Below are 23670 nucleotides of genomic sequence, written 5' to 3'. Positions count from 1 at the left end.
TAATGTGAACACAGGGCTGGGTGCGCCAGTTTTATGCAATATTTTAACCACATTTTCTGTTCAAACATCAGAATCATTACTTTTAATCCAAACAACTGATTTACTATTAATGAAATAATCAAAATCTTGCCATTCTGCAGCCTATTTGTCAATGATTATAAGACAAGGTAATTAAACTCAGTTTGGATATACATAAGGAATTATGGAAGTCAAGCTATTTTCATTTTTTAATGCCTGCAATTTTTTCCAGTCTCACATTAAACAGAGAAAACAAAGTTTAAAAAAAAAATCATGTACTTTCCTCCCAGTTTTTTCCCTCTCTTTAGACTGATAGATTAGACATTGGCCACATGAGGCTAAGTCCAAATTGCATTTTGATTAACAGACTGATCATGCACATAGACAAATATGACTTAAATAATAATGTTTTCATAGATTAAAATTAGAAAATTGCCAGGAAAACAAAGACATGTACCATGCACAATTATAGGAAACAAAAGCTAGTATGAAAAGAGGATGGGGAACAATTCTGGTAGCAATGGGAAAAGTTTTTTTTGCGATGTTAGAAGTCAAAGGACCATCAAAGGCTCCAGTGGGCCACTGGAAGATTTCTAGGACAGATTACAAAGGAATCTCAGGATGTGGCAGAGATACTGAATGAGAACTTTGCTTCAGTCTTTACTCATAACGATGCTGCTCAACCGACAGCAGTTATGCTGTTAACAGTACAACTGTTAATGAAAATAGAGGAGGATACCTTCTTAGATAAAATAAGGAACATTAAAATAGATATGACTACCAGATGAAAAATAAAAATGGACATGTGTTCTGCATCTCGTCCATATCTTTAATAGCTTGCTGGAGTTGGGAACAGGTTCCCTGACTAGAAGGATGCTAATATAGTTCCAATTTTGAATAAGTGCGAAAAGGCAGTGTCAGACAACTGCAGGCCCATTAGGTTGACTTCAGTAATAGGCAAGATGCTCAAAGATATCATTAGAAAAGCCATATACGTCACTTAGCTAAAGAGGGCATCATCAGGGACAGTTAACATGGCTTCTGGAAAAGAAAGGTCTAATGCTAAATAATACACCCTACAGAAAACAGAACTGAAGATGGTGAAAGATGATGATCTGGTGTTATAGTGCATCGCTTTCTAAAGATTCATGACCACTGCTGAGAAGTTAAATCTCAAGCAGAGTGCTAGGTTGCATTCAGAGAACAATTCACTGTACTATTTTGTCCTTCTACAAAACCCTGTAGTGTGTCCAGTTTTGGTTCCCTCACATGGTCGGGATACTGAGACTTTGGAAATAGTATAGAAGAGGGCTACCAGATTGATTCCCAGTTTAAACTACCTTAGCTACCCAGAAAGGCTTAAAAAGCTGGTTCGCTATATTTTAGACTTGGGCGATTTGATCGAGGTTTATAAAATAATGAAGGGACAAGACTGTGTTTTCATGGACAAATTATTTCAACTGGATAGGTTAAAGGGACCAATGATCATGCTTCCAAATTACACAAGGGCAGGACTAGGTTAAATGTTAATCAAATCATCTTTTCCCAATAAATAGTAGACCTGTACAACAGGTTGCCAGTTTATGCGCTGATTCATTGTATATATTCAAGAGAGTTTGGTCCTGTTTCTGGCTGGGGTGGGGCTCAATTCAAAGAGGTAGGTAATCCTGTAATACAAATCAGAATCTACGTGGTTTGTCAGGCGTGCCTGTATTGTGATGCATAACGCATCAGGACTGTATGAGATAAGCTAGACAGACCGACTGGTCTTTTCCTATCTGACAAGCTTGTAAATAACAAATAAGCAATGGACGCTGTCATTGGGCATGTGATCTCAAAACTCGTATGGGGAATTGTACAAATGCTGGCACACTCCTGAGGACCCCCATTCTAAGTTCCGAAAGACAATGACAGCCACTCAAGGAAAATCTGTGCTATTATCAGCTGTGGCTCAGTGGGTAACACTCACGGCTCTGAGTTACAAGATTCCAGGTTCAAGTTCCACTCCAGGGCTTCAGCACAAAAATCAAGGCTGACACTCCAGTGCAGTACTAAGGGAGCGACGCACTGTCAGAGGTGCCATCTTTCGGATAAGACTTTAAACCGAGGTCCCATTTGCTTGCTCAGGTGGAAGGAAAAGATCCCATGGCACTATTTTGAAGAGCACAGGAGTTACCCCCACTGTCCTGGCCAATATTTAGCCCTCGATCTACATCACAAAAACAGATTACCTGGTCATTATCACATTGCTGTTTGTGCGAGTTTACTGTGAACAGATTGGTTGCCGCCTTTCCTACATCACAACAGCGTCTACATTTCAAAAGTACTTCATCGGCTGTAAAGACGTCCAGTGGTCATGAGAAACAAATGCAAGTTTTTTTTATTATTGTAGAAAAGGTAACTAGACTGCAGCCCCGTGCTAGTGAAACAACAATTATAGAAATCTGACATCCCTATGAACCTTCACAATCTCCTCATGGATACCCTAGAATCAGAGAACCCCAGTCTGCAAACCTGTTATGTGTTGCCATCATCAGCAGCTGAATTTCCCCTTTTCCCCCTTGTTGAAATCCAGTGACAAAGGGCAATTGTAACATTGCCACCACCACAGTCCTGAGATACCAGGTCCTTTGTGATTTGCACAATTCAATACCATAGCACACAGTCCATTATTCACTAAACCAATTTATATATCAAATTAAAGGCAGAATCTAAAAGCAGGTGAAATAAAATCTGAATTTAAGATTAACTGTACCCGGCAGCATAACAGAGGATGTGATGACCCCATAGCCGAAGTCCGGGGCAGCGGCAGGCAGCAGCGGACCTGGAAGGAACCGGGACTGGAGCGGAGCTGTTAAATAAAAGAGCGGGGCTCGAGGCCCTTTACTTACCTGAAGTCCGGGGTGGCGGCAGCAGCAGACCTGGAAGGAACCGGGACTGAAGCAGAGCTTTCAAATAAAAGAGCGGGGCTCCAGACCCTTCACTTACCTGAAGTCCGGGACAGCAGCAGGCTCTCTGACTGTCAGCGCGCACTCCTTTTTCACAAGTGAGAAAAAAAACTGAGTGACAGCACTGAAATATTATGGGCTGATTGGTCAGTGGGCGACAGCTGTTATTGCCTGTGGATAGCTGTGATAGACCAGAGTATTAAAAAAAAGGTTCCTTTTAAAATAAAGCCCGAGGATAGCGACCTGTAATTTATTAGTAATTACTAGCTGTACTAGTGCTGTTTGTACAGAGTGAGGCTGGAAGTTGAGCGTGGGTATTTTTGCTGGCTGGGGGCGGGTGTGGTGGCGGTGGAAGGTGCTCTTTGGACTCTTTCTTTTCTGCCTCACAGATACAGGGGATAAAGCTGATTGTAAATAGCTGGCAAGTTATTACACTAGCAAAATTTCATTGTAAAGTTAAGTAATGGCAGGGCAGCTCGGCCAAGTGGAATATGCCTGCTGTGCAATGTGAGAAGTCGTGGATGTGCCATGTGACCTTGGCGAACATGTCTGCAGAAAGTGTCTACAGTTGCAGAAGCTTGAGCTTCGGGATTCAGGGCTCGAACAGTGGCTGGAGTCACTGTGGCACATCCACGAGGTGGAGGACTACGTGGATGGCGCTTTTCAGGAGATGGTCAACCCAGTGCCTCGGCAAGCACAGTCAGTGGGGGGGGGGGGGGGGGGGGTACCGATGGGAAAGAGGGTTCCTTTGGAGAGTGTAATGAGAGTCATGACCGGATCATCATGGGTGACTCAGCTGTGCTGGGATGGTGAAAAAGGGACAAGAGGGCAGTAGTGCTAGGGAATTCCACAGTTAGAGGAACAGATAGGCATTTTTGTGGTCGCAGACGTGATTTCAGGATGGTATGTTGCCTCCCTGGTGCAAGGGTCATGGATATCACCGAGCAGCTACAGAGTATTCTGGAGGCTGAGGGTGCCTAGCCGGAGGTTGTGGTCCACATTGGTACCAATGACATAGGTAGAAAGAGGGATGAGGTCCTGCAAGAAGAACTTAGGAAGCTAGGTAGCAGATTGAAAAGCAGGACCTCAAAGGTTGCAATCTCTAGATTACTCCCGGTGCCATGTGCTAGTGAGTATAGCAATAGGAGGATGGAGCAGATGAATGCGTGGCTGAAGAGATGGTACAGGAGGGAGGGCTTTAGTTTCATGGATCACTGCGTCTGTTTCTGGCAAAAGTGGGACCTGTACAAGTTGGATGCGTTACACCTGAACCGGAATGGGACCAAAATCCTTGCTGGGAGGTTTGCTGGTGCTGTTGTGGGGTGGTGGGGTTGAGGGTTAAACTAATTTGGTTGGGGCATGGGATGCAGGGTGCAGGTACATTAGGGAGTGATGCACAATAAAATATAGAAGAGAAACTCTGTCAGTCTGCAAGGCAGAGAAAATATAGACCTGTTAAGGCACAAGCGAATAATGCAAGGCTGGATTGTATCTATTTTAACGCAAGGAGTCTTACTAATAAGGCAGATGAATTGAGGGAGATGATTAGCACATGGGATTATGATATTATTGCTATCACAGAGACATGGTTGAGGGAAGAACATGACTGACAGCTTAATATCCCAGGGTATAGAATCTTCAGGCATGATAGGGGAGGGTGTAAAAGAGGAGGTGGCATTGCACTGTTGATCAAGGAGTCAATTACTGCAGTAAGGAGGGATTATATCTTAGGTTACTCAAATGAGGCCATATGGGTAGAACTTAAAAACAAAAAGGGGGCAATCACTTGGCTGGGAGTGTACTACAGGCCTCCAAACAGAGAGGGAGAGATAGAGGAGCAGACATGTAGGCTAATTTCAGAGAAGTGCAAAAATAATAGGGTAATAATAGTAGGGGATTTCAACTTCCCCTATATTAGAGGGGATACTATTAGTGCAAAAGCTTAAAGGGGGTGGAATTCTTATAGTGTATTGAGAGCTTTTTGAACCAGCACATAGAGAGTCCGACAAGAGGAAGGGCGGTACTGGACCTAATCCTAGGGAATGAAGCCGGACAAGTGGCAGCAGTGGCAGTAGGGGTGCATTTCGGAGATAGTGACCATAACTCTAAGATTTAAGGTAGTTATGGAAAAGGACAAAGAGGGACCGGAAATAAAAGTACTGAATTGGGGGAAGACAGATTTCAGTATGATAAAACAGGATCTGGCCAAAGTGGATTGGGAGGACCAATTGTAGAAAAGTCTACTCAGACCAGTGGGAGTCATTCAAAAAGGAAATAGTGAGAGTTCAGGTCCAACATGTTCCCATGAAGGTGAAGGGTAGGACCAACAAGTCCAGGGAACCCTGGATGTCAAGGGATATAGAGGATTGGATAAGGAAAAAAAAGGAGGCTTATGGCAGATTCAGAGTGCTGAAAACAGCAGAGGCCCTAGATGAGTACAGAAAGTGTAGGGAGGTACTTAAAAAAGTAATTAGGAGAGCGAAGAGGGGGAATGAAGAAACGCTGACAGACAAGATAAAGGAAAATCCCAAGGCGTTTTGTAAGTATATTAAGGGCAAGAGGATAACCAGGGAAAGAGTCCGGCCCAAGAAGGACCAAAGTGGCAATGTGTGTGGGAAGCCGGAGGACATAAGTGAGGTTTTAAATGATTACTTTTCATCTGTATTCACTATGGCGAAGGACGATGTAGGTGTAGAGATCAGGCAGGGGGATTGTGATATACTTGAACAAATTAACATTGAAAGGGAGGAAGTATTAGCTGTTTTAGCAGGCTTAAAGGTGGATAAATTCCCAGGCTGCTATGTGAGGCAAGGGAGGAGACAGCAGGTAAAGGCCTGCTCAGGTCTGAAAATGAGACCCGACCCGAGCCTGACCTGGCCCTAGTCCTTCCATCTTTTCCCGTGCCTGACCCGACAATCAGTTAACTTACCTTCTGTTTTTCACTTTGTTCCTTACCTGCACAAGCTTAAAATAACTGTAGCAAAGCCACCTTTAAAGTCCAAAAAGTAAATGAATATTAGGGTCACTTTCCTGAGGTGGTGATAGAGCATATCCAATCCTGCCCAACCCGAGCCCAACACATGTCATCGGGTTCGGGTCGGGTAGCAGGCCTTTAATAGCAGGGGCTCTGACACAAATTTTCAAATCCTCTCTGGCCACAGGAGAGGTACCAGAGGACTGGAGGACAGCGAATGTGGTATCATTATTCAAGAAGGGCAGCAGGGATAAACCAGGTAATTATAGGCCGGTGAGTCCAATGTCAGTGGTCGGGAAACTACTGCAAAAAATTCTGAGAGACAGGATTAATCTCCACTTCGACAGACAGTGATTAATCAGGGATAGTCAGCATGGCTTTGTCAGGGGGAGATCGTATCTAACTAACTTGATTGAATTTTTCGAGGAGGTGACTAGATGTGTCGATGAGGGTAAAGCAGTTGATGTAGTCTACATGGACTTCAGTAAGGCTTTTGATAAGGTCCCGCATGGGAGATTGGTTATGAAGGCAAGAGCCCATGGGATCTAGGGCAATTTGGCAAATTTGATCCAAAATTGGCTTAGTGGCAGGAGGCAGAGGGTAATGGTCGAGGGTTGTTTTTGGAGGACTGTGACCAGTGGTGTACCACAGGGATCAGTGCTGGGACCCTTACTGTTTGTAGTGTACATTAATGATTTAGACATGAATATAGGAGGTATGATCAGTAAGTTCGCAGATGACACGAAAATTGGTGGTGTCATAAATAGTGAGGAGGAAAGCTTTAGATTACAGGACGATATAGTTGGGCTGGCAAGATGGGCGAAGCAGTGGCAGATCGAATTTAATCCTGAGAAGTGTGAGATGATGCATTTTGGGAGGACTAACAAGGCAAGGGAATATACAATGGATGGTAGGACCCTAGGAAGTACAGAGGGTCAGAGGGACCTTGGTGTACTTGTCCATAGATCACTGAAGGCAGCAGCACAGGTCGATAAGGTGGTTAGGAAGACATATGGGATACTTGCCTTTATTAGCCAAGGCATAGAATATAACAGCAGGGAGGTTATGATGGAGCTGTATTAAATGCTAGTTAGGCCACAGCTGGAGTACCGTGTACAGTTCTGGTCACCAGATTATAGGAAGGATGTGATTGCACTGGAGAGGGTGCAGAGAAGATTCACCAGGATATTGCCTGGGCTGGAGCATTTCAGCTATGAAGAGACACTGCATAGGAACATAGGAAGATAGGAACAGGAGTAGGCCATTCAGCCCCTCGAGCCTGTCCCGCCATTCAATGAGATCATGGCTGATCCGCGGCCTAACTCCATATACCTGCCTTTGGCCCACATCTCTTAATATCTTTGCTTAACAAAAATCTATCTATCTCAGATTTAAAATTAACAACTGCTCTAGCTTCAACTACTGTTTGTGGGAGAGAGTTCCAAACCTCTGCCACCCTTTGCGTGAAGAAGTGCTTCCGAACATCTCTCCTGAACAGTCTGGTCCTAATTTTTTGACTATGCCCCCTAGTTTTAGAATCTCCAACCAGTGGAAATAGTTTATCTTTATCCAGCCTGTCTTTTCCTGGTAATACCTTGAGGACTTTGATCAGATCACCCCTTAACCTTCTAAATTCTAGTGAAAACAGGCCTAATTTGTGTAATTTCTCCTTGTAACTTAACCCCTGTAGTCCAGGTATCATTCTTGTAAACCTACGTTGCACTCCATCCAAGGCCAATATATCCTTCCTACGATGTGGTGCCCAGAACTGCTCACAGTACTCCAAGTGGGGTCTAACCAGGGTTTTGTACAGCTGCAGCATAGCCTCTGTGTCTTTATACTCCAATCCTCTAGATATAAAGGCTAGCATTCCAGTAGCCTTTCTGATTATTTTCTGCACTTGCTCGTGGCATTTTAAAGATCTATGCACCTGAACCCCCAAGTCTTTTTGGACATCCACTGTATTTAACCTCTTCCCATTTAGAAAGTACCCTGCTCTATCCTTTTTTTGGTCCAAAGTGGCTAATCTCACACTTGCCCGCATTGAAATCCATCTGCCACAGTTTGCCCACTCACCTAGTCTGTCAATATCTCTTTGCAATTTTATGCTATCATCTAGACTGTCTACAATGCTGCCTAACTTTGTATCATCAGCAAATTTGGATATATGACTTACTATGCCATCATCCAAGTCATTAATGAATAATTGAGGCCCCAACACAGGACACCACTAGTCACATCCTGCCAATCGGAGTACTTACCCATTATCCCCACCAGGGTTGTTTTCTTTCCTTGGAGCAGAGAAGGCTGAGGGGGGACCTGAATGAAGTATACAAAATTATGAGGGGCATTGATAGGATAGATAGGAAGAAATATTTTCCCTTAGCGGAGGGGTCAATAACCAGGGGGGCATAGATTTAAGGTAAGGAGCAGGAGGTTTAGAGGGGATTTGAGGAAAAAAAATTTCACCCAGAGGGTGGTTGGAATCTGGAACACACTGCCTGAAGGGGTGGTAGAGGCAGGAACCCTCACAGCATTTAAGAAGTATTTAGATGAGCACTTGAAACGTCATAGCATACAAGGTTATGGGCCAAGTGCGGGAAAACGGGATTAGATTGGATGGGTGCTTGATGGTCAGTGCAGACGCGATGGGCCGAAGGGCCTGTTTCTGCGCTGTATAACTTTATGACTCTATGACAATACCTGATGGAAAATGGCAACCAAGAATTCAGCATATTTCAGATCCAAAACACAAATCATAAAGTGTCAACCTGACATTGGAAAGAATACAGTATACTTCTAGTGAAAAAGATTTCCTCTATAAATAAATGCCATCCAACCTGAAACTGCAGTGTGTGTCTTAGCACCACCAAGATCTTCCTGAGTCACATCCTCATTTGTAACAGATTTCACCACATCAGGGCCAGTGATGAACAAGTAAGAGGTATCCTGCAACATGAAACAAAACCACAACACTCATCTAATTAGTGTCAACTCTGATAAGAAGAAAAGGCCGCATGAATATACTGACAGTTTTTTAAAACAGAGGCTAGGGAATAACAGCACCTTCTACTCATTCAGTACTATCACACATCTTGCTTTCTGTTAAAAAAAACTCTTCTGATTGGGGAGATGGTGGCATAGTGGTAATGTCACTGGACTAGTAATCCAGAGGCCTGGGGTAATGCCCTGGGGACACAGGTCCAAATCCCACCATCGCAGCTGGTGGAATTTAAATTCAATTAATTGATTTTAAAAAATCTGGAATGGAAAGCTCGTTTCAGTAAACTATCAATTGTCGTAAAAACCCATCTGGTTCACTAATGTCCTTGAGGGAAGGAAATCTGCTGTCCTTATCTGGTCTGGCCTGCATGTGACTCCAGACCACAGCAATGTGGTTGACTCTTAGCTGCCATCTGAAATGGTCTAGCAAGCTATTCATTTGTCAAGGGCAATTAGGGATGGGCAACAAATGCTGGCCTTGCCAGTGATGCCCACATCCCATGAAAGAATATAAAAAAAAACACAAAGCAATCATGGAAAGCGGATGCAAAATTGTAACCAAAAACTCAGCAGCAACAGACTGTAAATGCAGCACACCCATGTTAACACACAGGTGGAAATCAGCATTGTAAGGAGAGTCTGGAGTGTAAAAATGAAGAGTTGGGAGAAGCACTTCAATAATGCAGGTCACTGGAGCCAAGAATAACCCTGATCCTGCTTTTGCTCACAATCAAATATTAAGCCAATGCTTGAAAGGAGATTGCAACTTTCTCTGCATTTTCACAAAGCACTGCAGGTTCCTACATCTCTTTGTCGAACCTGTTATTTAGATTCCTGCTGTCTTGTGGATTAATTAGATTATGCGAACATAGTAAAACCAGTACATTACCCAAGAATGGTTTGCATTAGAAAATAATAGGTGTAGGCCATTCAGCCCTTCGAACCTGCTCTATCATTCACTAAGATCATGGCTGATCTTCTACCTCAACTCCAACTTCTTCCACTATCCCCATATCCCTCGATTCTCTTAGTATCCAAGAATCTATCTATTTCGGTCTTGACTAAACTAAACAATTGAGCATCCACAGCTCTCTGGGGTAGAGAATTCCAATATTCACAAACCTTTGAGTGAAGAAATTTCTCATCATCTCAGTCCTAAATGGTCATCCCCTTGTTCTGAGACTGTGATCCCTAATTCTAGACCCACCCAGCCAGGAGAAACGTCCACCCAGCTTCTACCCTGTAAAGCCTCTTAAGAATTTGTTGTTTCAAAGTGGTCACCTCTAATTCTTCTAAGCTCCAGGAAATATAGAATAAATATAGTAAATGTAAACTACTCAACATCTCCTCATAGGGTATCCACTCATCCCAGGAATCAGTCTCGGAAGGACTGCAATGAAGAGTTTACAAGACAAATATATCCTTTCCTTAGTGAGACCAAAACTTTTACACAGTTTTCTAGGTCTCACTATAATTCTATATAATTGCAGTAAGACTTCTTCACTCTTGTACTCAAATCCCTTTGTAAAAAGACGAATATACCACTTGCTTTCCTAATTGCTTACTGTACTTGCATGTTAACTTTCTATGCTTCCTCTACAAGGACACAGAGGTCCCTCTGAATATCAACATTTCCCAACCCCTCACCTTTTAAAAAATATTTTGTTTTATTTTTCCTTCCAAAGTGGATCAATTCACAATTCTCCACATTATATTCAACCTGCCATGTTCTTGCCCACTCACTTATATAGCCCTTTGCGTCCTCCTTATAGCTTCTTCTCCCTAACTTTGTATCAGCAGCAAATGAGGATACATTATACTCAGTGCCCCTCAGTCAAGTCATTGATATAGATTATAAATGACTGAGGCCCAAGAACTAATCCTTGCGGTATCACACTTGAAGTGAAAGTGATTTGCCTTGGATATCAAGGTAGCATCTGACCAAGTGTGGCATCAAGGAGCCCTTGGCAAACTGAAGTCAATGGAAATCAAAGGGAAAACTCGCTGCTGGCTGGAGTCATAACTAGTCAAAGGAAGATGGTTGTGGTTGTTGGAAGCCAATCATCTCAGCTCCAGGATATCGCTGCAGGAGTTCTTCAGAGTAGTGTTCTAGGCCCAACCATCTTCAGCTGCTTCATCAATGACCTTCCCTCCATCATAAGGTCAGAAGTGGGGATGTTCGCTGATGACTGTATAACGTTCAGTACCATTCCCAATTCCTGAGATACTGAAGCAGTCCGTGTCCATATGCAGCAAGACCTGGACAAAATGCAGGCTTGGGCTGATAAGTGGCAAGTAACATTTGAACCACACAAGTGCAAGGCAATGACGACCTCCAATAAGAGAGAATCTAACATACGAACATACGAATCAGGAGCAAGAGTAGGCCACTTGGCCCTTCAAGCCTGTTCCGCCATTTAAAAAGTTCATGGCTGAACTGATTATTCCACATTTCCACCTACCCCCGATAACCTTCCACCCCAATGCTTATCAAGAATCTATCTACCTCTGCCTTAAAAATATTCAAAGACTCTACTTCCACTGCCTTTTGAGGAAGAGAATTCTAAAGACTCACGACCCTGAGAGAAAAGATTTCTCCTCATCTCTGTCTTAAATGGGCGACCCCTTATTTTTAAACAGTGACCTCTAGTTCTAGATTCTCCCACAAGCAGAAACATCCTTTCCACATCCACCCTGTCAAGACCCCTCAGATATGTTTCAATCAAGTCACCTCTTATTCTTCTAAATTCCAATGAATGCAAGCCTAGCCTGTCCAATCTTTCCTCTTAAGACAGCCCGCCCATTCCAGATATTAGTCTAGTAAACCTTCTCTGTACTGCCGCCAACGCATTTACATCCTTCCTTAAATAAGGAGACCAGTACTGTACACAGTACTCCAGGTGGGGTCTCACCAATGCTCTGTATAGCTGAAGCATCACCTCCCTACTTTTATATGCAATTCCCCTCCCGATAAACAATAACATTCTATTAGCTTTCTTAATTACTTGCTGAACCTGCATACTAACCTTTTGTGATTCCTGCACTAAGACACCCATATCCCTCTGCATCTCAGAGCTCTGCAATCTCTGGCCGTTTGGATAATACGCTTCTTTTTTTATTCTTCCTGCCAAAATGGACAATTTCATATTTTCCCACATTATACTCCATTTGCCAGGACTTTGCCCACTCACCTAACCTATCTATATCCCTTTGTAGCCTCCCTATGTCCTCTTCACAAGTTACTTTCCTACCTATCTTTGTGTCATTAGCAAATTTAGCAACCATACCTACGGTCCCTTCATGCAAGTCATTTATATAAATTGTAAAACACTGAGGCCCCAGCACAGATCCCTGTGGCACACCACTCGTTACATCTTGCCAACCAGAAAATGACCCATTTATGCCTACTCTCTGTTTCCTGTTAGCTAGCCATCTTCTATCCATGCCAATATATTAACCCCTACACCATGAGCTTTTATTTTCTGCGAAAACCTTTGATCTGGTACCTTATCAAATGCCTTCTGGAAATTTTTAAGTACGGTACATCCACCAGTTCCCCTTTATTCACAGCACATTTAACTCCCTCAAAGAACGCGAATAAATTGGTTAAACATAATTTCCCTTTCACAAAATCATGTTGACTCAGCCTCATTACCTTGAATTTTTCTAAATGCCTTGCTATAACATCTTTAATAATAGCTTCTAACACTTTCTCCAAGACAGATGTTAAGCTAACTGGCCTGTAGTTTCCTGCTTTCTGTCTCTCTTCCGTTTCGAATAAAGGAGTTGCATTTGCTATTTTCCAATCTAATGGAACCTTCCCCGAATCTAGGGAATTTTGAAAAATTAAAACTAACGCATCAACTATCTCACTAGCCACTTCTTTTAACACCCTAGGATGAAGTCCATCAGGACTCGGGGACTTGTCATCCCGCAGCTCCAACAATTTGTTCAGTACCATTTCCCTGGTGATTGCAATTTTCTTGAATTCCTCCCTCCCTTCTATTTCCTGACTTACAGCTAACACTGGGATGTTACTTGTATCCTCAATAGTGAAGACCGATGCAAAATATCTGTTTAATTCATTTGCCATCTCCTTATTATCCATTATTAATTCCCCAGACTGACTCTCTATAGGACCAACGCTCACTTTGTTAACTCTTTTCTTTTTTAACCATCGCCCCTTGACATTCAATAGTATTACCATCACCGAATGTCCCACTACCGACATCTTGGCAGTCGCCATTGACCAGAAACTGAACAGGAGCAGCCACATAAACACTGTGGCAACAAGAGCTGGTCAGAGACTGGAAATTCTGCAGCAAATAACCCACCTCCTGACTCCCCAAAGCCTGCTCACCAACTACAAGGCACAAGCCAGGAGTGTGATGGAATACTCTCCACTTGCCTGGATGAGTACAGCTCCAACAACACTCAGGAAACTAGACAGCATCCAGGACAAAGCAGCCCGCTTGATCGGCACCCAATCCACCACCTTAACCAGTCACTCCCTCTAACACCAATGCATAGTGGCAACTGTGTATACCACACTGTGCCATAAATTTTCTATAATTCTATCTGGAAATCACTGCCTGAAAGGATAGTAGAGGCAGAAACCCTCAACTCATTTAAAATGTGTTTGGATATGCACCTCAAGTGCTGTAAGCTGCAGGGCTACGGGCCAAATGCTGTAAGGTGGGTGGCTCATTTTTTGGCTGGCACAGACACCATGGGTCAAGTGGCCTCTTTATGTGCTATAAAGATTCTATGATTCTATCCACAAGATGCACTGCAGCAACTCACCACACTTCGTTTGAAAGCAACTTCCAAACCAGCGACCTCTTCCTGCTAGAACAAGGACAGCAGGCGCACGGGAACATCACCACCTGCAAGTTCCCCTCCAAGTTGCACACCATCCTGACTTGGAAATATATCGCTGTTCCTACATTGTCGCTGGAACAAAATCCTGGAACTCCTTCACTAATAGCACTGCGGATGTACCCGCACCATAAGAACTGCAGCGGTTCAAGAAGGCAGCTCACCACCACCTTCTCAAAGGAAATTAGGGATGGGCAAGGAATGCTGGCCTTGCCAGCAACGTCCACATGCCAAGAAAGAATAAAAACAGCCTACCAACCCAAAAATGACCCACGTATCTCTACACTCTGTTTTCTATTAAACAATTCTCAACCTGTGCTTAAATCTTACCTCCAATCCCATGAGGCCTAGTTTTGTGCAATAACCACTTGTCTGGCACCTTATTGAATGCCTCTTGAAAATCCAAATACACCACATCCAATGGTTCCCCCCATCTACCCTGCTTGTCAGCACCTCAAAAAATTCCAACAGATGGTTTAAGTGCTCTGTAATCACATCCAGCATTTTTCCTACTAGTGATGTCAGGCCAATTGGCCTACAGTTCTGTTTTCTCCTCTTCTTTTTTGAGGGGTTCCATTTGCTCCCTGCCAATTCACAGGGACTAGTCCAGAATCTAGAGAATTCTAGAAGATCAAAACCAATGGATCCACTATCTCGGTCATCACCTCCTTTAAAACCCCAGACTGTAGGCATCAGGTCTGGAGATTTGTCAGCTTTTAGTCCATTAATTTCTCCAGTACTAATTCTTTACAATGTTAATTGCTGCAAATTCCTCAATCGCACCAGACCCTTGTTTCCGTACTCTTTCTGGAATTTTTTTTGTCTTGTGCTATGAAGACAGATACAAGGTACTTGTTTAATGTCTCTGCCATTTCCTTATTCCCCGTTATAATTTCTCCGATCACTGCCTCCAAGGGACCCATGCTTACTTTTGCTAATTTCTTCCTTGTTACATACCTATAGAAGCTTGCTAGTTTGCTTTGATATTCTTTTATCTTTATCTATTTCTTGGTCAAATGGTATCTGTCAAAACCATTAAAAAAAACTATTTGTAAATCTAGGAGACTGGGAAATACAAGTAATTTATCAAATAAGAGCATCAAATGTTAGTATAACAAAGAATTGAGGTTGGAGCTGAGGCTTTATGTGATCTTTAATTTCCTGCTCCTTCAGTTAGTAATTTTTGGTGAAGTACAGCTGCATGGGCAGCAGCAGCTTTAAACTGAGCCCAGTAGTAACTGTTCTTTATGTGTTAACATAGTGTCAAGTTAAGGTTGGGTTTGCTAATTTAATTCAGCCCCTTCACCAACATTCACCTCACAGTCCCAACCATGTGAAAGGTTGGTACAAATAATTTATTTGTATTTTCTCAGGTATCAAAGAGTGACAAATGCGTGTTCAATAGCTTTCACAAATACCAACAATACTAACTGTTTAAACAAAGTTATTCACCCATCTGAAGCTGAGGGGGGAGATCAATTGAAATGTTGAAATTTTCTTCACATTAGTTCCCTGATTTTTCAATAAAGTCTTGTTCTCCTCCACCTATATTAGCATCCACCAATTCCAACAACTTGGACATCTGAACAGAATCAAATCTTCCTTTCAAAAAGGTAATGTAATTGTGTGGGATACTACACTTCAAAAGGAACATACTTCAAAAAAGCTTTCAAATCTGCAATTATTTCTTGCTCTAAAGCACATTTATTTTAACAATTCTTCTTTTGAACCACTTAGCATGCACATAGGAGCCAGAACAGTTTACAGCAAAATAAAATTAGCGACCACCCAGGTAAAAAAAAAGTCAGAGGGGAAATGGTTAATTTGTTTTCATTGGATGTGGGCGTCACTGGCCAGGCCAGCATTTTTGCCCATCTCTAATTGTCCTTGAGAAGGTGGTGGTGGTGAGCTGCCCTCTTGAACCGCTGCAGTCCATGTGGGGTAGGTACACCCACAGTACTATTAGGAATGGAGTTCCAGGATTTTGACCTAGCGACACTGAAGTAACGGCGACATAGTTCCAAGTCAGGACGGTGTGTGGCTTGGAGGGGAACTTGCAAGTGGTAGTGTTCCATTGCATCTGCTGCCCTTGTCCTTCGAGGTGGAAGAGGTCACGGGTTTGGAAGGTGCTGCCTGAGAAGCCTTGGCGTGTTGCTGCACTGCATCTTGTAGATGGTACACACTGCTGCCACTGTGTGTCGGTGGTAGAGGGAGTGAATATGAGTGGACGGGGTGCCTATCAAGCAGGCTGTTTTGTCCTGGATGGTGTCGAGCTTTTGGAGTGCTGTTGGAGCTGCACCCATTCAGGCAAGTGGAAAGTATTCCATCACACTCCTGACCTGTGACTTGTAGATGGTGGACAGGCTTTGGTGAGTCAGGAGGTGAGTTAGTCACTGCAGGATTCCTAGCCTCTGACCTGCTCTTGTAGCCACGGCATTTATATGGCTACTCCAGTTCAGTTTCTGGTCAATGGCGACCCCCATGATGTTGATGTCCATGAGGGGGATTCAGCGATCATAATGCCGTTGAATGTCAAGGGGAGATGGTTAGATTTTCTCTTGTCATTGCCTGGCACGTGTGTGGCGCAAATGTTACTTGCTACTTACCATCCCAAGCCTGGATATTGTCCAGGTCTTGCTGTATTTCTACACTGACTGCTTCAGTATCGGAGGAGTTGCGAATGGTGAACACTGCACAATCAGCAGCGAACATCCCCACTTCTGACCTTATGATTGAAGGAAGGTCATTGATGAAGCAGCTGAAGATGGTTAGACTTAGGACACTACCCTGAGGAACTCCTGCAGTGATGTTCTGCAGCTGAGATGATTGACCTCCAACAACCACAACCATCTTCTTTTGCACTAGGTACGATTCTAACCAGTGGAGAGTCTTCCCCCCGATATCCATTGACTCCAGTTTTGCTAGAATTGCTTGATGCCATACTCAGTCAAATGCTGCCTTGATGTCAAGGGCAGTCAGTTTCACCTCACCTCTTGAGTTCAGCTCTTTTGTCCATGTTTGAGCCAAGGCTGTAATGAGGTCAGGAGCTGAGTGGCCCTGGTGGAATCCAAACTGACCGTCATTGAACAGGTTATTGCTGAGCAAGTGACGCTTAATAGCACTGTCAATGACACCTTCCATCACTTTACTGATGATTGAGAGTAGACCGTTAGGGCGGTATTTGGCCGGGTTGGATTTGTCCTGCTTTTTGTGCACAAGACATACCTGAGCAATTTTTCACATTGTCGGGTAAATGCCAATATTGTAGCTGTACTGGAACAGCTTGGCTAGGCGCGTGGCAAGTTCTGGAGCACAGGTCTTTAGTATTATTGCTGGAATATTGTCAGGGCCCAGAGCTTTTGCAGTATCCAGTGCCTTAAGTTGTGGAGTGAATCGAATTGGCTGAAGACTGGCATCTGTGATGCTGGGGACTTCAGGAAGAGGCCACGATGGATCATCCACTCGGCACTCCTGAAAATTGTTGCAAATGCTTCAGTCTTATCTTTTGCACTGATGAGCTGGGCTCCCCCCATCATTGAGGATGGGGATATTTGTGGAGTCACCTCCTCCTGTTAGTTGTTTAATTGTCCACCACCAGTCAGGACTTAGCTCTGTCTATCACATGCTGCTTAAGCTGTTTGGCATGCAACTAGTCCAGGGTTGTAGCTTCACTAGGTTGAAACCTCATTTTAAGGTATGCCTGGTGCTGCTCCTGGCATGCCCTCCTGCCCTCTTGATTGAACCAGGATTGATCCCCTGGCTTGATGGTAATGGTAGAGTGGGGGATATGCCGGGCCATGACGTTACAGATTGTGGTTGAGTAGAATTCTGCTGCTGCTGATGGTCCTCATGGATGCCCAGTTTTGTATTGCTAGGTCTGTTCGAAATCTGTCCCATTTAGCACGGTGGTAGTGCCATCAACACGATGGAGGGTATCGTCAATGTGAAGATGGGACTTCCTCTCCACAAGGACTGTGCGGTGGTCACTCCTACCAATACTGTCATGGGCAGATACATCTGCGGCAGGCTGACTGGTGAGGATGAAGTCAAGTATGTTTTTCCCTCACCACCTGCTGCAGACCCAGTCCAGCAGCTATGTCCTTTAGGACATAGGCCAGCCTGTTCAGTAGTGGTGCTACTGAGCCACTCTTGGTGATGGACACGGAAGTCCCCCACCCAGCGTACATTCTGCGCCCTTGCCACCCTCAGTGCTTCCTCCAAGTGGTGTTCAACATGGAGGTGTACTGATTCATATGCTGAGGGGGGGGGGGGGGGGTGTGGCAGTAGGTGATAATCAGCAGGAGGTTTCCTTGCCCATGTTTGACCTGATACCATGAGACTTCATGGGGACCGGAATCAATGTTGAGGACTCCTAGGACAACTCCCTCCCAACTATATACCACTGTGCCGCCACCTCTGCTGGGTCTGTTCTGCTGGTGGTAAAGGGCGTATCCAGGGATGGTGATGGTCTTGTCTGGGACATTGTCTGTAAAGTATGATTCAGTGAGTATGAGTATGTCAGGCTGCTGTTCAATTAGTCTGTGGGATAGCTCTCCCAACACTGGCACAAGCCCCCAAATGATAGTCCGGAGGACTTTGCAGGGTCAACAGGGCTGGATTTGCTGTTGTAATTTCCGGTGCCTAGGTCGATGCTGGGTGGCTCATCCGGTTTCATTCCTTATTAGCTTTTTAGCGGTTAGGTACAACTGAGTGACTTACCAGGCTATTTCAGAGTCAACCACATTGCTGTGGGTCTGGAGTCACATGTAGGCCAGACCAGGTAAGGACATCAGATTTCCTTCCTTAAAAGACATTAGTGGACCAGATGGGTGTTTTTGTGACAATCAACAATGGTTTCATGGCCATCATTAGACTAGCTTTTTAATTCCAGATTTTTTTTTTTTTATTGCTTCTGCGATGGTGGGATTCAAACCCATGTTCCCAAAGGAATACGCTGGATTTCTGGGTTACTAGTCCAGTGACAATACCACTACGCCGCCGCCTCCCCCACTGCTGAGCTGCAAGCTCAGTATCATAATGTGGTGCATATATGACATAGAAAACAAATCTGTTTCACATATCCCAAATTGATTTTATATAATCATATTAGTAGTATGCCTAGAAAAAAACATTGCATTCTAGAAATATTTAATATGATGTCTTGGCTACTAAAGGCACAGAAAACAGCAATTAATGCACATTACCTTCACCATAAACGTAAAGTCTGTTAAGGCAGGTGAGTAGACAGCACCACCAGCACAAGGACCCATAATAAGGGAGATCTGAGGAATGACTCCTGAAGACAGTACATTTCTCTGTAACATATTAAAACACATTTTCCACTATTGTGTTACTATAGGAAACTTGTCCTGTAGGAAATAAATTAATCACAACCCATGCCACAGCTATTAAAACTTCTGGAAACATTATTTCACTACTGTAGTTGATAAAATCAATGTTATCTATCAATAAACTCTATTATGTTAAGTGCACCAACCAGCATATGAAAAGTAGCTAATCAGAATTTCTGTCTTTTTATATATTTCAAAAATAGATGCAAATTTTGAAGTGACACACATAAATTGCATAACCAAACAAAAAAGCATAGTAATTTCACACCAAAGGCAAGGAAGTATGGTGTAGGTGAAAGCTCATCAAAACCAAACCATGAACAAAACAATACTGCAGATGGCTGGTTTGCCAAGCTCAGTCACTTGACAAAGGGGAAAGGAACATTTACTAAGAAAATCCCTTCCTGCAAAATTCCACCATGAAGTAGCACTGACAACAGCCTCCAGAGATAGGCTGCACCAATTGTTATGAAGGTGCTTCTGTTTTTTTTGTGGAATTCATAGTCAAACTGAAGGAATGTTGGATCAGTTTTTTTTCCGAGAGTCATCAAGGGGGCACTGAAAGAACTGTTTTGGCAACAATGTTTACTGGTTGTCACATGACTCAAGTTAAAAACAGAACAAAAACCCTGGTAACAGGGGAAAATGTGGGCACAGAAGTGACAGGCACCCCTTGATAGGACAAGCCCAAGAGCAGCACCACGCATCCGAAAGGGCAGCAAATGCACAAGCTTTTGGTTGTAGTGTGTGTTTTATCTTCTGGAATGAGATAAAGTTAGCCTGATGCTGAAGAAGTGTCAAGGAAGGAGAGAAGACCACAACCCAGCTCACTTTCCAGGAACTCTCTAAAAGACGCTGAGAAGTCCACTGTATCAATTCATCTCGTCTCCTGTCCTTGAAGCAAAGCCTGCTAAATTACTTCTCAACACCGCCTGAAAAGAACTGTCCTAAAAGATCTCAGTGACCTGTCTTAAGTGTACTCAGAAGCTAGACTGTATGCCAGTTGTGGAACACAACATATCTCATCTGCTGTTTTCTTCAAAAATGAGCAAGTATTAAGCCCAAGTATATTTTATGTCTGTAACAGAGCTCTGAACCAAAATCCCTTTTTATTTTTCCGGTATATGTGTGTGTTTATATGTGTGTGAGGGGCTAAGGTAAAAAGGGGACTTTAAAATTTCAATCTGTGTCTCTATGCTTTACTTCATTACTAGTTAAGACTTTTTTTCATAATAAACTGATAATTTTGTTGTTCATTAAAGAAACCTGGTTAGTGTGTTAAATTCTGGGAAAAATAGAGTAGATGATTGACCGTATCAATAAGTGGGAAAATTTAAATATATGCTGTGATCTGTGGCGAAATGGAACTAGAACAAACAGTTCACTCCTCCTGCTTCAGTCGTAACACAATCCACTCTTACAAATTTTGCTTTTTTTTTGGTCGGGGGTGGGGTGGGGGGAGGGAATGGAGGGGAGGGAAAGAACGACAGGCTAAAATTATAACGGGATCAAGTATATTTATTTAAATTTTAAAGTGATATGTCAGCACATATAGGCATCATGCTTTGTTGGCAAGACAATTTTAAAATGCTCTGCTCTTCTCACCTGGAGCCTAAATATGACCAGCACATTTCAAGTTTTCTTTTTTAATACGTTAATAGGACATGGGTAGCGCTGGCAAGGCCAGCATTTATTGCTCACGAGAAGGTGGTGGCGAGCCACCTTCTTGAACTCCTGCAGTCTTTGCCAAAATTCACAAAGTTCCTTGACCAAATAAAGTGAATTGACCCGAGGCTCTGCATTCAATTTGCAAAACTGCCCGACCAAACAATCAAGTTCTAAAATCACTCGAAGCTCTGTTTATTTAACAATTGAACTTTGTGGCCTAAAGGGACACACCCACATTACTAGCAGAATACATTCTGTATTATATATGTAACACTTATTTAACCGTGCATCATCTGACTTATAGCAAACAATGCCATGGGACATCCACTACTGTGCACTAAATTTCACAACCCAAAATAACTTCTCTTGAAGCAGAGTATTCTTCATTGTACTATTTGTAAAAAGGTTCTGAAAATGCAACAAATGCAGAGATATAAAAGTGGCAGTATTCCCCCATCCTGATTGACAGTATGGGTGCAGTAGCATAGTGATTAAGTAACTGGACTAGTAATCTAGAGGCCTGAGCTAATAATCTGGAGACACGAGTTCCAATCCCAGCATGGCAGTTGGGGAATTTGAATTCAGTTAATTAAATAAACTTTGAATAAAAAGCCAGTACCAATAATAATGACCATGAAATGACCTGATCATTGTAAACATCCAACCAGTTCACTAATATCCTTTAGGGAGGGGATCTGCTGTCCTTGTCTGATTTGGCCTACTTGTGACTCTAGACCCACAGCAATGTGGTTACCTCTTAACTGCCCTCTGAAATGACCTAGCAAGCCGCTCAGTTGTTAGGGACGGGCAATAAATGTTGGCCTTGCTAGCAATGCCCACATTCCACATATGTATAAATAAAGAAATAATGAATAATAAAAATTCCTCCCATATTTGGTAAGTTCTAGCCCAGGCCATTTAGGTTTTTATTCAGAGGAACAAAAATCAAAGGTTACCCAGGCCACTCTAGTAACAGACAACAGAGCAACTCTAGCAGAGACCTGCAAGCGCATCACTTACTTATCCTTAGAAAGGAATTTCAACCAGAATTGAGCGATAGCATTTAAAAAGGCCCACCACCACCTTCTCAAGGTAAACTAGGGGTGGCCAATAAAGGACAGTCTTGTCAGTGCCTCCCACATCCTGAGAATATTTTAAAATATGAGCCCAGAGAATGGGGAATGAAAATAGGGTATCAGTTCTAAATATAAGGATACTATTTGATATTCATTTTGTATTGACAAATGATGAATCTGTCAGAGCTGCAGGTAAACACAACCTGCATGCAAATGCCTGTTTGTACATTTATTATTCAAAGTGTACTTTTGAAGTTGGAATTTTAAAAAACACCCAGCTTCTTAGAGATATAATAAATCCAAGTTACTTTTTTTCTTCTTCCTCTTACTCAAAATAACACCTGAAACCAGATTAAAAATCCAGAAAAGTACTTAAGTGAAAAAACTTTTCAACCTCACCAGGAAAATATCAGCATAACCAGCCAAAGACTCCACACCTTCCTGAATACGTGCTCCTCCAGAGTCATTTAGTCCTATAACAGGAGCTCCAACCAACAAAGCTTGGTCCATAATCTAGAAAGTCACGCAAATAACATTGATTTAATAAATGTGTTAAAAACTGGTGGCCAAAAATATTCCTGTCCTCTTGTATTTATATAGTGCCTTTTATATTATAAAATGTCCAAGGCGCTTCACAAGAGTATTATAAAACAAAATATAACACCAAGCGCATAAGGAGATATTAAGCCAGATGACCAAAAGCTTGGACAAAGAGGTAGGTTTTAAGGAGTCTGTTAAAGGAGGAAAGTGAGGTAGAGACATAGTGTGTGTAGGCAGGATATTCCAGAGCTTAGGGCTTCGGGAACTGAAGGCTCAGCCACCAATGCTGGTGCAACTAAAATCAGGGATGCTCAAGAGAGCAGAATTAGAGGAGCATAGATATAGAACCAAAGAAAAAGTACAACATAGAAGGAGGCCAGTCAGCCCATCATGTCCGCGCTGGTAAAAACAAACTAGCCGCCCAAACTAATCCCTCATTCCAGCACCTGATCCATAGCCTTGCAGGTTCAACACTTCAGGTATATGTCCAGGTACCTTTTAAAAGAATTGAGGGTCTCTGCCTCCACCACTGTTCCTGGCAGTGGTTTCCAGACACCCACCACCCTCTGGGTGAAAAAGTTTCCCCTCATGTCCCCTCTAATCCTTCCACCAATCACCTTAAATCTGTATCCCCTGGTTACTGACCTCACCGCCAGGGGAAATAGGTCGTTCCGTTCACTCTATCTAGGCCCCTCATAATTTTGTACACCTCAATCAAGTCATCACTCAGCCTCCTCAGTTCCAGGGAAAACAACTCTAGTCTATCCAAAATAAAAACAAGAAATGCTGGAATCACTCAGCAGGTCTGGCAGCATCTGTGGAAAGAGAAGCAGAGTTAACATTTCGGGTCAGTGACCCTTCATCTAGCCTATCCAATCTTTCCTCTTAGCTGCAACCTTCAAGCCCTGGCAACATTCTTGTAAATCTCCTCTGTACTCTCTCCAGAACAATTTTGTCCTTTCTGTAATGTGATCAGAACTCCACACAATACTCCAGCTGTAGCCTAACCAGCATTCTATACAGTTCCAACATCACATCCCTGCTTTTGTACTCTATATCTCAGCCAATAAAGGAAAGCAATCCATGTCATCTTCACCGCTCTATCTACCTGTCCTGCCACCTTCAGGGACCTGTGGACATGCACTCCAAGGTATCTCACTTCTTCTACCCCTCTCAATATCCTCCCGTTTATGATGTATTCTCTCGCTTTATTT

General features: G+C 43.1%; 1 protein-coding gene across 2 annotated transcripts in view; it reads right to left on the bottom strand.

The window, feature by feature from the left end:
* The window catches only part of pccb (propionyl-CoA carboxylase subunit beta), a 98492-nt gene that overhangs the window by 32370 nt on the left and 42452 nt on the right, over window positions 1–23670 (bottom strand). For both annotated transcript variants that reach the window (XM_068042015.1, XM_068042014.1), the window contains exons 5-7: window positions 22316–22429; window positions 19026–19136; window positions 8781–8889 (exon numbers count right to left, since the gene is read on the bottom strand). In XM_068042015.1, the coding sequence (XP_067898116.1) occupies window positions 8781–8889; window positions 19026–19136; window positions 22316–22429 (334 nt within the window). The remainder of the gene's footprint in view (window positions 1–8780; window positions 8890–19025; window positions 19137–22315; window positions 22430–23670) is intronic.

The sequence above is a fragment of the Heterodontus francisci genome, chromosome 11 (genome assembly GCF_036365525.1).
Source record: "Heterodontus francisci isolate sHetFra1 chromosome 11, sHetFra1.hap1, whole genome shotgun sequence".
In the NCBI taxonomy this organism is placed as follows: domain Eukaryota; kingdom Metazoa; phylum Chordata; class Chondrichthyes; order Heterodontiformes; family Heterodontidae; genus Heterodontus; species Heterodontus francisci.
The sequence above is the reverse complement of the archived record's forward strand: the minus strand, read 5'-3'. Positions and strand labels throughout refer to the sequence as shown.